The 13,704-nt window shown below is 53.7% G+C and overlaps 1 protein-coding gene across 1 annotated transcript; it reads right to left on the reverse strand.

Annotated features, from left to right (window-relative positions):
• Nucleotides 1-3,003: 3,003 nt before the first annotated feature.
• EPO (erythropoietin) lies at nt 3,004-4,904 on the reverse strand. Its single transcript, XM_058569110.1, has 5 exons — nt 4,892-4,904; nt 4,194-4,336; nt 3,846-3,932; nt 3,394-3,573; nt 3,004-3,224 (listed from the first exon to the last, which is right to left on the reverse strand). Exons 1-5 carry the CDS (start codon nt 4,902-4,904, stop codon nt 3,069-3,071), a joined length of 579 nt encoding a protein of 192 aa, XP_058425093.1. The 3' UTR covers nt 3,004-3,068.
• Nucleotides 4,905-13,704: the final 8,800 nt, after the last annotated feature.

The raw sequence follows: 13,704 nt of genomic DNA on the forward strand, positions 1-13,704 counted from the left end.
TAGAAGAGGGACCGGAAGTCAGAACGCCTGGCTCCTGCTCCTGATGCTTCCTCTCAGTGTCTCAGGACGTGGGCAAGGCCCATGAGCTCTCTGGACCTCGATTTCCTTCCCTGCAAAATGGGGATCCTCTACCATCTCTGCCTTCCTCATGGGGTTAGGAGAGCAAATGAGAGAATGCTCTGGAAAGCATCTTGTAAATTGCAAAGCACTCTACAAACAGAAGGCATCTCCATGAAACAATTATTTAACCCGCTGACTCAGAAGTGGGCTGCACTGGCTCCTGCCCCGCCAGGAAGTCAGAACAGCTGGCTCGGTCCTCACGTGGCAGAACTTAGTTTCCCATCTGACAAATGGGGTGATGCTTATTGTCCTGCTTCATGGAGTTGTGGCAGGAATCACAGCAGATCATGTAGGTGCCAGACGTTTAGAGTGTTGTTAACCGTAACAGTAACGGTACAGAAGAAAGTTCCCACTCCTGGTCTGCACTCTGTCAATGCCCTCCGGCAATGCCCTCCTTGCGTATCTGTCTCTTCCCAGGGACTCTGGTCCTCACCAGGTTCTTTCCATTCTAGGCCTTTCAGCACCCCCACGTCTCAGCGCTCGGCCACATACCAAGCTGACTATGTCTAAATTAACAAGCTCCCGCCTTTTGCCCCCAGGGGACTGCCCACTCTCAGAAGACTCTGGGCAGTGAGTGGCACAGTGGCACAGACTGTTATCTTTTGTGGTACTTAGTGCAAAGGCTGGTACACAGCAGGCATTCCATAAATGTGGAATAAATGAATCATGTTTTAACTGTTCTTAACATACTCGCCCATCACACCTGGCCCAGGTCATATATGTAGTTCAGGTTCTGGTATCTTTTTTATTTGAAAGCAATAAGAAGTCTGAAGAGAAGTCAAAGAGTAAGATCAGTGGCCCTGAGTTCTGGGGGAAAAAAGAGCCAGGAACTGGGCCGGGGGGTGTCTAGATAGCAAATCAGGCCGAAAAAGAGGTGGACAAGGCTTTGGGGTTATGAGTCCTAAATCTCGAATTCAGGTCCCAGCGGTCATTTGTTAGCTGGATTCCTTGGGCTTCAGGAGAAGTCCCTTAGCTTCAATTTCACTGGCAAGGAAGAGGGATTCCTCCCTTACTGATTCACAGCGGTGGGAGAAGAGCCATCTGCCACATGTGGAAACCACAATACAAATTTTTATTCGAACATAGGCGGTCAGAGCCCTAAGGAATCCGTTGCTTGTAGATTTCACTAACATTTCCCAATACGGCCTGAAGAGGGCACTGTAGCCCAGCAGCCAATTTGGCCAGTGTGAAAATTCTGCTTTGGGTCCACCCCTTGGCTGACTCCTCCCACCACAGCTTCACCTCTACACCCCCCCCCCCCCCCCCCCCCCGCCTGCCCCCCGTATACTTGGCAAATACCCTCCGACCCCTCAACCTGCCCATAATTTTTCCTGCTGCAGATTGCCAAACGTTCTGTCACTATTGCATATGTGCAGGGGCCAGGCTGACTTCTCTCAGTTTTGTGATAGAAGCATAAAGACTGATTTCCCACATAGAGGATAGTGGCCAGGATTAGGGTCCTGATACAGTTTTGTGACGTCTTTTGCTGTCTGCACAGGTCTGTCTTGGGCAGGTACTTTGCAGCATTATTTCTGGGAAGGAATTTGAAGTCGGTTGTCTGAGTAAAGGGTAAAATTAGAAGTGGAGATCAGGAGTGAAGGGTGAGTTAGTTTGTTCTGGGTCCCGGCACCCGAGAGAGCAGGGGCAGGTAGCGATTATGTGGAACAGGGCAGGGTGAGTGCCGGGGGAATTGGGGATTCCTGTTGTCTTGGCCTTGGGCGAGTTACTTGACTTTCTCATCTGTTTAATGGGAATAAGCTCAATACCTTTCTCTTAGGGCTGTGTGAGGAACAAAATGAGGTCACAGAAGTGAGCTACCCAGAGTTGCACTGGACCCAGAGGAGTGCACAGTGAGTCAGCTGTCTGGGAAGGTGGCTTCTGCTGCCCCGCTGTCTTCTGCCCCTTCTGCAAGTTTCAGGGAGATCATGAATGGTGACCATCCCCAGACACGGAAAGAGGTCTGCTGGATCCAGAGGGAGTCTGTGCACTGAAGTGGCAAAGGCTGATGCTGGGAATGTGGCATTAGCCGAAGGGGCCACAGAGAAGAGACGGGTAATAATAAGGGTCCAGCGGCCCCCAAAGGGCCCCTCCTCCTGGCTCCTGCTTCCTCAGTGGCAGCCGACTCACTAAAGACTTGTCCTGGGCCAGTTGGCAGCTGCCTACTGAAGAACAGCCTTGAATGGGGCCACCTTATTGACCAGTGTGGGCAGAACTTGTGGCCTCAGGCCCAGTGGGGTCAAGAGGTCAGACAGGCCATGCGAGGCAGCACGTAGGGCCCTCCACCCTCCCCCTCCAGTTTCCCAGGCCTGCTGCCTGCTGCCAGGATGGGGGCAGAGCCAGGAAAGTAGGGTGCTGTCAGGAAAACAGAACAGCCAACAGCCATGTTGTGGTTTCAGTTCTTGCCAATGAGATTGAAAAAGACACAAAACTTGGACCCTGTGAGAGCCGGGAGCCAGCCCCCATCCCACCTTCACGGCTCCCACCACCCTCATCGTCCAGTGGGCTCTTGCTATCATGGGAGTCCCCATGAGACCTGGAGAATTCATGGCTTGCCACCTAAATTCTCCAGTCCATCCTGTCCCTGCTTGGTAGGTGCAAAAAGAGGTATTTGCTCTCCAGGTTGTCCTGGCATCACAGTTCTGCTGGGCCCCGAGATGAGATCAGCATCTCCCCAGCACGGTGCTGTCCCCCAGTTTAAGCTGCTCTCCTCTGAACTCCTCCTGCTTCGAGGCCTCAGGCTGGCCCTGTGACATCCTTAGATCTAGGTTGAGCTCTGGACAGTTCCTCTGGCCCCTGAAATGTCACCGCTGGCCCTGGAGTGTCCGTGGGACAGGCTGGCACTGAGCTGATAGCCCGTCGACAGGGATTGGGAGTGGTGGCGTGGAAGGCGTGGCACAGCGAGTGGTGGTGAGCGAGGTGGTGGACGTGCCCAGGGTGGGAGCACCTGGTCACCTGTCCCCTTTCCTGCAGGCCTCCCCTGTGTACAGCTTCAGCTTTCCCCGCAGGAAATTGGAGTAGATTCGGAAAAGTTTGCACAAAGTATCAACAGTGAATGTTCGGAGTGGAGCAGCAGAGGCTGTGTCTGGAAGGGAGATGGATTCCTTCTACCAAGGAGAGAACAGAAGGTTACTGTGGTGCTGAGGACCCCGGAGGGAGAGGGGATTTGGGATAGAACTGGAGCGGGCATGAGGAGAGCCTCAGTGTTCCTTGGCAGAGCCCCTCTCCCATTTTACAGAAAGGGCAAACAGAAGTAAGCGGGAAGGTCCTACACACCTGGGCTCCCAGTGCCCGAAACAGGGAGGTGAGGCTGCGCAGGCTGCTGATGGCTTTGTCCACATGCAGCCGCAGGGTCTCGGACAGCTGGGACGAGTTGACCAACAGGGCCTGGCCCTGCAGGATGGCTTCTGAGAGCAGGGCCAGGCCCTGCCGGACTTCCACGGCCTGCTGCTCAACCTAAAGGGGGCAGAGACTCAGAGTCAGCTGGCCCAAGCCACCCCTTCCCTCCTCCCTCTCAGCGCCCCAAGCACCAAGCTGTGCAAACAGAAGGCATGCAATAAGGTTTGTTGAGCGAGTGAATGAATGAATGAAGCAATGAATGTATGAACATATTTCATTCAGCCCTTATCTTTGCTGCTTCATTTCTTCTCTCTCTCTATCATTCTCCCTCCTACCCTATCAGGTTCCCAAAATGAGACTCCCCAAGAGGAAGGAAAAAATGAACTCACCTCCATCCTCTTCCAGGTGTAGAAGTTAACCTTGGTGTCTGGAACGGTGATATTCTCACCAAAGCTGCCGCCTTCGGCACAGCCCATCTGAAATGCACAACCCAGGAGTCAGGGCCTCCGAGGGCTCCCAGCGCTGGCCACAGGCCAGAGGACCCTCCAGCTTTGCGCCTTACCTAGCTTCCAGGTATGCCTCGGGGGCTACCAATTTTATCATTTTTACTGAGGGCTCTGGCTTCCCACCTCCACCCCTGAACCAAGGCCAGGAGGGAGTCCAGGTGTCCAGATCTTGGAGAGACCCTGGGACCCCGGGAGTGAGTTCTGTGGAATGTCCTGGGGAGGGGACCTCACCGTGACATTTTCGGCCTCCCTGGCCTCCAGGATGTACCTCTCCAGGACTCGGCTGTCACAGATGAGACGTGGGGGGGCGCCCAGGACTGGGAGGCACAGAGGAAGCAGCAGCAAGGACAGCAGAAGCAGCAGGGCAGGACATTCTAGAAAAGAGAGCTCGGCTGAGTGTGAGGCGGGGAGCGGAGAAAAAGGGTTGGTTTGGAGGCACAGGTTCCCACATCTCGCTCGTCTGCCCCCAGCTAGTCCTCCCAACTTTCCCAGCGCTCAGCTTCTGCCTCCCCTGCCTTCATTCAATCCGGCTGCTGCCTGCACACCCCACCCCCAGCGACCGGCATCCACTTCTCCCGGCCAAACTTCAATCCCGGAGTGACAGCGGCTGCCCCTCTGGCAGATCCGGGTTGTTGCTCCGAGACCCAGGTATCAGCTTCCTCCCCACCCACCTGGCAGCCCCTCTTCTCCTCGTCCAAACCTCGTCCAAACCTCGTCCCCATCTCCAGGTCAGATTTTCGCCTCTCCCGGGGACTCCAAGAGCCCTGCCGGCACGTGGAGGCTGCCCCACCCCCCTTGCCCTTCCAGGGTCCTTGGCCAGTCGTGAGTCCTTGAACCCAGTCACCTCGGGGCCAATAGCCCCAGCGGTAAATCCCTCCTCAAACAGGGGCCAGGGGCGGGCGGGAGCTCCCCAGCCTGAGAGTACTCACTGCGCACCCCCATCTCCGCGCCTCGCCCGCCGGTCAGACACCAGGGGCTCAGCCGGCGCCCGCGCCGGGAGCCCTCATCCCGGGAAGCTTGGCAGGGCAGCGCCAGCCCTGCGGCCCGAAGGAGGGGGCCGCTGTCCAGGGTCTGCCGAGCTCGGGGTCGGGGCAGAGCGAGCGCAGGGCCCCTGGCCAGGGTCCGGAGGACGGCGCGGCCAGGCGAGGCGACCGGCCGGGGTTGGCCCGGGGACTGTGGCTGCGGCCGGGGGTCGGGCTGTTATCAGCCTGTGTGCGTGCGTGTGTGGGGGAGGCTGTGCGCGTGAGGGGTCGCGGGAGGTGGGGGCCAGAGGGGTCAGAGCAGGGGGCAGGACGCCTGGGTCGGGGGCTCCCCGGGGTGGAAGCAGAGCTGCCACAGGCGCGGTGCGGGGCCCCGTGCTCCCGTCGGACCCCCGGGTGCCTGGAGGTGCAGCTGGGCGTGCATCGGCGGGAGGGGCAGAATGCCAGCGCCTGGGACAAGAGTGCCATCCTGGGAACGGCTGGGGACCCGCACGCCTCCCTGGGGGGCGTCCCAGTGTTGGGCGGGAGCTCAGAGCTGGGAGTGCCTGGGTTCCTGCGAGGGAGCAGGGAAGGTGCTGGCGGGGGAAGTCAGGTTGCCTTCCTTCTCAATCCCAGTACTTGTCCTAGAAATCAGTGTTGTTCGTGTTGAGGAATTTGATGGAGGTGCATGGAGCAAGAAATTTGGGAGTCTTCTCCCCCTACTGCTCACTTTCCAGGACCCTGAAATCCCAGACACTGAACTTTTAGAGCACAGAGCACATGGCATGCTGTGCAGGACACACATGCACTTTCACATCCCTTTTTTTGACCTGTGATATAGATTAAACACTTGTGTGGCAAAATTCTTAAGAACCGTGGAATAGCACTACCTCCAGAGTGATGGCAGTTCGAATTTGCAGCTAAGCCGCTGTGGCTCCTAGGAAGCCCTGGGGCAGGGGGCAAGCTTCCTGGAGCAGCGGGAGTCCAAGGCTGGCTGGCCTCTCACACCTTGGAAAGGGGCCTCAGTCCCTGAGCACGAGTGCCCTCACCTATCAAATGGGTGTGCTGAAAGGACCAGTCCCCTCCCATGCGGGGTTCATAAAAGACAGGGAAGTCCTACAAATACAGGTGGTTACATATGTATTCCTTCACTCTCTACCCAGTCCCATGATATGAGAGATATTTTATTCATGCATTCAGTGCCTTTTGGTGCAAGATACTTGACTACACACTTTGCAGCACAAAAAGGTGTGTTGAGACCTAACTCGCACCTCCTGGACTTTGCAGCTTACGATAGAGAGAAGATGGGTGGTCTGGGTCCTGTGTGGGGACTGAGTGTGCAGAGCTGAGCCTTAAGAGTTTGGAAGCGGGAGAGCTCACCTCTAGCTGGGGGATCAAGGAAGATTTGATACAGGAGGTGATAATGAGCTCAGCCTTGTGGGCGGGTAGGATTTCAATGGGAAGAGATGTGTGGGGGGCGGGGTGGGGGGAGTCCGGATCCAGCAAGGTGAGTGGAGGGTCAGGCGTGTTGGGGGGAGGGTATGGAAGGGAGCGGTGGAGATGAGGCCAGAATGCTGGATAGCGAGGGGATAGGTTGTGAAGGGCCTTGATTGCTACTCTGAAGCATTTGGATTTTGTTTGGAAAGAGTGGGAAACATTCATTCATTCATTCATTCATTCAAGAAATATTCATGGAGGACCTACTCTTGGCCAGGGACCTGGGGACAGAGCAGTGAATGAGACGGGCAAGAACGGCTTCCCTGGAGCAGTGGACATTCTAGGGGAGAGGCAGATGGTAAACACAAAAATGAATAAAAGATAGAGGCTCTCCAAGGGCAGTGAGGACTAAGGAGAGCAGGCACGGGGCAGGGGGCGGGTGGGCGTGGGGGAGTGGGGTGGGGTGGGCAGGAGTGTTGGAGGAGGTTGCAATTTTAGATGAGTCAGGCAGGGATGCTGCTGAGAATGTGACCTGAATAAAGACCTGACAGAGGGGAAGGAGGGAGCCATAAGGTAGGGGGAGAGCATGTTCAAAGAGGGGTTCGGAAAGATGAATGGGAGGGGTGGGGAGACAGAGGCTGGTGTGCTTCTGGAGGGGAGTAACAGGGGCCCTCAGACCCTGCTCTCCTGCCGTCTGCTCACCTTGAGCCTACTCTTGGGGCTCTCCCCGAACCTGGTGTCTGCACGCCTCCCTATGCCCTCTGCACCGAGCTTCCCTCTCAGTACCCAGGCAGCCTCCCAGCCCCTCTTGGCCCTCAGAGCCTGCTTCTGCTCCCTTCCCAGACCCCAGCTGTGGGACAAGCACACGCACACTCACGTCCACACACGTCCGCACATGCGTTCTGCCCTGACTCCCCCACTTCCCAGGCTCTGCTCTCCTGGCCCCGTGACTCCTGCGTCACTGCCCTGACCTGACCACGGAGAGGGGGCCAGGGACAGATGGGGGGGTAGACACAGCCTGAGGAGACGGAGGAGAGGAGGAGTCTTTCAGGCTGTGGAACCTGCTGCTCCCCTCACGGCAACTTGTCAGAGGCCCCTACGCCCCTGCCTTCGAGAAAGGAAGGGAGATGGGCCCTGAGCACAGGCCCCTAGGTGCTGGGACCTGCTGGCCAGGGGTGGTGCTGGCTCATCATCTGGGGCTTTTGAAGAGAGAGCTACGATCTCTCTTGGACCTCGCTGACCCCTTCAGTTAATCCCCAACCCTGCCCCTAGATTAACTTTCCCGTCAAATAGCCTCGTTCCTGTCACTCTGAAGCAGGAGCCTGCAATGGCTCCCGGTTGCCTCAGAACTAAGGCCCTTCGTGTGCTTCCATCCGCCTACCTTTCCAGGCTCTTCCCCTGCTTTGCTCGCTTCCACTTCCTCCGTCATGTGAGCTCAGTTAGATGGTTTGCTGCTTCTTGCCCTTGGCTCGTGCTGTGCTTCCCACACCTCCTACCCCTGTTCTTTGAAGCCCAAACCCAAGCATTACCTCCTCTACGAAGCCTTCCCTGATCCCCCAGCAGGAAGTTGTCTCCTTTCTCTGTGCTGCCATCCTTTACGTACATGTCTTAGGCCTCTCCTGGCCAGGCCATCATGTACAACTGTCAGAGTTGAGCACTGCACAACTCCAGGGGGCACCATTCATATAGACTCTGATGAGAAGGGCACTCTCTGGAGTCACGCAGCACAGATGTCCTGCTAATTGGAGAAGAGAGCAAAGGACAGTGTATGGCAGGTCTCGTTCACCTTGGTACCCACCAGGCACCCAGCATGTTGCCTGTTTATAGTCATCACTCCTGTGTGGCGTGCATTATGTGGTCCACTCCAGACACCTCAGCTAGAGAACGCGAGGCCTAGAGGGGGAAGTGAGCTACCCATCCTCTGAGTGCTTGCTGGAGCCACGCCTGGACAACCTAGTTCTGGGATCTCGGGGGCTTGTGAGGCCGCCATCCACTTCCTGAGCAGGCAGCCACTGAGGCAGGGTCTGAAAAGAGACAGTTGTGATCAGAGGATGGCGGGGGTGGAGGCAGGCTCTGTTCCATGAAGTCTTCCTGGCAGCCAATTCAGATTGAAAATCCAAGGAAAGGCAAATTTACAGCCCCCCTGAGCTGTCCCAGACCCCCAGGCAGCACGAAGCCCCAGCTGCCTGCAGTCGTGTTGGGGACAAGGGGGGCCTCTGGGCCTCTCCTCCTTCCTGCTTTCCAAGCAGTGGCTTCTCGGCTTGCTCAGCTCTGCTCGGGAGTTCAGCCAGCAGCCCAGAAGCCCTTCTGTGCTGGGAAGTGAGGTGGCCGGGACCATGGAGGGTGTGGTGGGGGAGGGCTTCCTGCACCCTGGGGAACTGGGAAGGGAGCAAGAACGCTATAGAAGGGATTCCTGCTGGAGAATCAAAGAAAGTCCTGTGCGAAGGTCAATTTGGAGAAATTGAGGCAAGGCTGCTTTCTTGGGCACAAAGTAGCCAGTAGAAGCAGACATCTGGGCTTCTCTTCTCAGAAAGCAGCTCTGTGGCCCAGCGGCTTAAAGGGGGTGTCTGGAAAACAAGGGAGCCTGGATTGGTGGCCTGAGCTCTGCTACTTACTAGCCCCCAACTTGACAAGTGACTTTATCTCTGAGGCTGGGGATGGTGAAAATGATAGTAATCGCTTCCTCTTCCTCGATTTCTCGGGCTGCCGTGGGATTATGTAACGCCTGGCATAGGGTAATGAGTAAATGCAGCTGTGATCCTGCATGCTCTGCTTTATTACTCCTCCTATTTGTCCTCACTTTGGAGGCCTGGAAACCAAATCTCCAGCATATTCTTCAGCCTTCCTCCAGCATCCTCCACTGTTCTGTCTGGTGAGCTGGGCACAGGTTCATGGCACCTTATCTCTGGTATTGTAGCTGCCCCACCAAGCAACTCATTGGAAAAGGTCATGAGAATAGTGGGGTGTGGACGGAGGCATCCCTGGGTGTGTACATTGACTGCACTTTGGAGAAACTTGCCCCCGAACACAGTTGAGTGAAATGGCGTCACTGCAGGTGGTGGGGTGAGTTAAGACAGATACCAAGACAAGTCTCACACTTAGTTTATTCAAAGCCTGGGGCCAACCAGGGATTTCTTGCCCCATCAATCTGGGTCTCCTCCTAGGGAGGCCGGAGAAGCCCCAAAGACCTTGGACTGAATGAGGCTCTTGGGCCCACCCTAGACAAGCCTTGAAGCATTACGGGGCCACCTTCCTTGGTTACTTGTCTCTTGAATCACCCCCCCCAGTGCTTGAGTCCTTGAAGGAGGGCTCTTGGAGCACCAGTACCCCCGCCTCGAGTTCCACAACTACTTCCCCTGGTCAGGTTTCTGTGAGAAGTGTCAGCCCACATCCTAGGGTCTCTAGCTCACAGGTATCGCTGAATATTCCTAAGTCTCTTCCCGTATCACCCATCCTATATCAGAAGACAGAGCTGCTGATTGGCCAGAGTCGCTTTCTGGTCCAAAAATAAAACTAGAGAATCCTAACCGAAACAAAACACTCTTGGCAACACCAATGGGAGTGACGTTTTTCTCCCACAAAAGACTTCTGCAGGTGTGAATACAAGTTTCCTTTTGTTAACATGGCGCTCGGGGACTTTCTAAGGATTTTGCATGAACTCTAGTGGGCGGTCCTATAGGCTCTTCCTACGTGGAGGAATATAGGCCAAGATCTACTCAAGAGAAGTTTATAGAAGCCTTAGACATACTCTTAAACATCCAAATTTAGCAAATATTTTCCCAAATTGTTCATGGTTCACTGAGAACCAGCAAATTACAAGAACCTATTGCTTGACCCTGTAGGCATCCCCCTGATCTATATATAAGTAACCCTTCTGCTCATGTTTTATTTCATGAATCAGCAAATAATTTTAGTACTTTTGGGAAAGTATATTTTTCTTGGAGCAAACAAGATTCATAGACTCTGAGCTGAAAGGGACCTAGGAGGTCCTGTGAAGGTGAAGGTCCACTCTCTGCTTGTATAGTTCCAGTGACAAGACAGTGGTGTTTCTCAAGGGGATAGAGGCTTGTTATCGAGTAGAGAGCAAGCTGGCCTCCTGTACGTCCACCGATGCATCCATCCATCTATTTATTCATTCATTTGGCAGATATTTATTAGTTGCTGGATTGGGCAACGAAATCACTTCTCCTTGAGGTTATCTCATCCATTTGATAACTAACTCCCCTGATCACGCCACCTAGACAACAGAACAAAGGAACAGGTTTTGTAAAAAATTAACTTTTTCTTATTACAAAAACAAAACGTGAATTGAAAAACTAGAAAATACGCCTAACCCAAAACACATAAATTAAAAAGCACCCATAATGCCATGAGGAAGATAAAGTCTTCAGTGGTCATTTTCACAGACTTCTTTCTTGATGGGATAACCTTTGCCTCACCCCAAATCTCTGTGCAGTTGGACACCTGTTCCCTAAGGAACTACATTTGACACATACTCTGGTCCAACTTCTCCAGAGGTTCGAGGGTTTGTGGAACACGCCTTTCTTCCCCCAACTCCTGACCAAGCACCAGGAATTCACCTGGGACAGAGTGCGGGGCCCTCCCCAGGAGGATCATCAGTGCGTGCAAACCAGTTCCTGTGTCCTGAGGGCCCGTCTTCTGCCCTGCAGGTGAGCCATGAATGTAAAAGCCCACAGAACTAATAACCCAGCCTTGCAAATCAAACACACACGAATGACCTTCTTTCCCCTCCCCCATCCCCATTAAGAGGCCCAAAACCATTTCTTAGCAAAATGTCTCATATGACCGTAGTAGCCATTACTATTTTTTGAGCCCTTACAAATGCCAGGACAATTCCAAGCACTATGTAAATGATTTGTCTTTTTAAATCTATCTGTCCTGCTTCCTATTAGACTTTGCAGGACCAATGGTTTATACCTGTCCGGCCAGGCCTGGCACCGAACACAATCTGTACAACTAGTGGATGCCCAATATGCTACAGATGAAGAGTGAATGTCTACAACCTCCTCCAAGATAAGCATTTCAGTTCTGGCCTCTGGGGATCTGTTTTTGAAGTAGGAGGTCATTTTGCACTCACTGTGGGCTCTGCTGCCCCATCCCCTTCCCGTTTCCCAAGCTTTGATGGAAGACACTTCAGGGACCCAGTAGAAGGGAGGGGGACAGAGGCCGGGCTTGGCCTCCCTGCAGGAGGAAAGCAGAGTTCCCTGCCCCGCCCACTGTGCATGCACTCTGATAGAGGCAGGAGCCTTCCACTCCCCCCGCCTGCCCACACACACTACAGGGTGAGCCCCCAGACCCTCTCTTTCTTCAGTGGCAACATCTAGGGGCTGTTTCTGCAGACCTGCCACTGAGGGAAGCCCCACTGGCAAGCAGTGAGAGAACATGGAGTAGAAACAACAAACAAATAGGCTGGGAGAGGTAGCTGCCAAAATAAACCAAACGCTGAAGGGCTGCCTGCCACCACCTCGGCTGGGCCCGGGCCATGAGCGCAGCGACATAAGAACACATACGTGCAGGGAGACACAGAGCTCCGTCCAGCTCCCTGCGGCTCCCCGCTCTGCTACTGGGGAGCTCCAGGGCCAGGGAGCCTTACCGTAAAGGCTGACGAAGGAAGTGGGGAACAACCTCCAGGGCTCTGATAGAAATGTCTCCAGTCTTGTCTCCCTCAAGTCTCCCCAGTGCCTCCTGCTTTCTAGCCACCCTCAGTGACCCTCCAGTCCCAGAACACATCCTGCCTATTCATGAATCCCTTGTGCATGCTGACCCCTCTGCCAGATATGTCTTCTCCCCTCTTTTTTGCCTGGCAAACTCCTATTCATCCTTCAATACCCAGGTCAAATGTGAAACCATTTTGGACCCCGCCAGGATGTTAGCTGTTGCCTTCCCCACATTTCCATATCATGGCTACTCTTCTTACATAACACATCTTATTCATTCACAAAAATTTGTGTATCCACCTTCCCAATTAAATGGTGAGCTCCTTGATGGCAGGGGCCATTCTGTACTCATCTTTGTATCTGCAGGGCACAGCCAGACCTTGGCTCCCAGTAGGCACTCAGCACGTGTTGTTTGAATGAAGCGCTGGTCCTTCTGTAAGAAGTCTGCTTTTCTGAGTTGCCGGCAATCACTCACACAGCATCAAAGTCCCTAAACAGGAACTCTCAAGCAGGAGGGAGGGATTTCAATAAATGAGAAGCCTGATTTTCAGAACCGCAAAGCAAACTGCCTTTGAGTGAACTAGAGTAAAATTCTTTAGTAACCTTTAGATCTGAGGTTTTTTCTTCTTTTTTTAACTTTTATTTATTTATTTTTCCCCCAAAGCCCCAGTAGATAGTTGTATGTCATAGCTGCACATCCTTCCAGTTGCTGTATGTGGGACGCGGCCTCAGCATGGCTGAAGAAGCAGTGCGTCGGTGCGCGCCCGGGATCCGAACCCAGGCCGCCAGTATCGGAGCACGCGCACCTAACCGCTAAGCCATGGGGCCAGCCCTAGATCTGAGGTTTTCAAACTCTTGTGACCTCAACCAACAGTAAAAAACAATTTACATCATAACTAGTACACATGTATATATACACATCTATAACTGAAAGAGCATCAACAAAACATTACCATTTAAGTTGCATTTCTTCTTTTTTTAGTTGCTTTTAAAAAGGCCGTGAGCCGTTAAATTGATTTCAAGACCCACAAACTGGCCACCACCTGCTTTAATAAATATTGCTTTAGATGACTCCAGTTGAATAAACATAAGAAATCAGATCCTCTTCCAAACATCCAAACAAAAAAGTATTTATTACCTGTGTGCCCAGTAATTTGGGGCAGGCTCTCCTTTCCCACTAGAACAGCCCAGCCAGAAGGGTCTGAAGGGCTCTGGACCACAGCGGCTTGGAACAGTTTGGGCCCCGCAGGACCAGGAATCAAATGAAGCGTGTGTCAGGCCAGAATACAGAGTCCGACACAAAGGAGGCCCCAGTATTTGTTTGTTTCCTTCATCCTTAAACCCTCACCTTTCCCATGCCTGGGAACCACCACCAGAGAGCCTGATGCTTCCCCAGCATACAGCCATCCCAGCTGTACCTCAGCGGGCGAGGGCAGACACCTTATCAGCCCGGCCTCCTTCTGAGGAGAAATTTTAAAGCAAACACTGGGATTGTCTGGCTTCTGCATTGTACTCATTTGTTTTATGTTACACTGTCAGTGGTAGGTCTATGCTCTGTGTGAAGGCAGGAAACACTCGGGTTCCCTTCCTGTACCTAAATACTTGAAAAGTTTCCTGCTCTCCTTTCCAGAGACACACAGAATTTACACAGTGGAGAGGCAGTGGCAC

This window comes from Diceros bicornis, chromosome 26 (assembly GCF_020826845.1).
Source record: "Diceros bicornis minor isolate mBicDic1 chromosome 26, mDicBic1.mat.cur, whole genome shotgun sequence".
NCBI lineage: Eukaryota > Metazoa > Chordata > Mammalia > Perissodactyla > Rhinocerotidae > Diceros > Diceros bicornis.

Bases quoted from the DNA above. Each gene is read 5' to 3' on its own strand.
- EPO (XM_058569110.1), bottom strand. The intron at 3,574-3,845 runs GTGAGTTCATTT...TGCCCCCTTTAG, and splicing joins ACACCTGGAAGAGGATGGAG to GTTGAGCAGCAGGCCGTGGA. The intron at 3,225-3,393 runs GTGTGTAGGACC...TCTCCTTGGTAG, and splicing joins TTCGGGCACTGGGAGCCCAG to AAGGAATCCATCTCCCTTCC.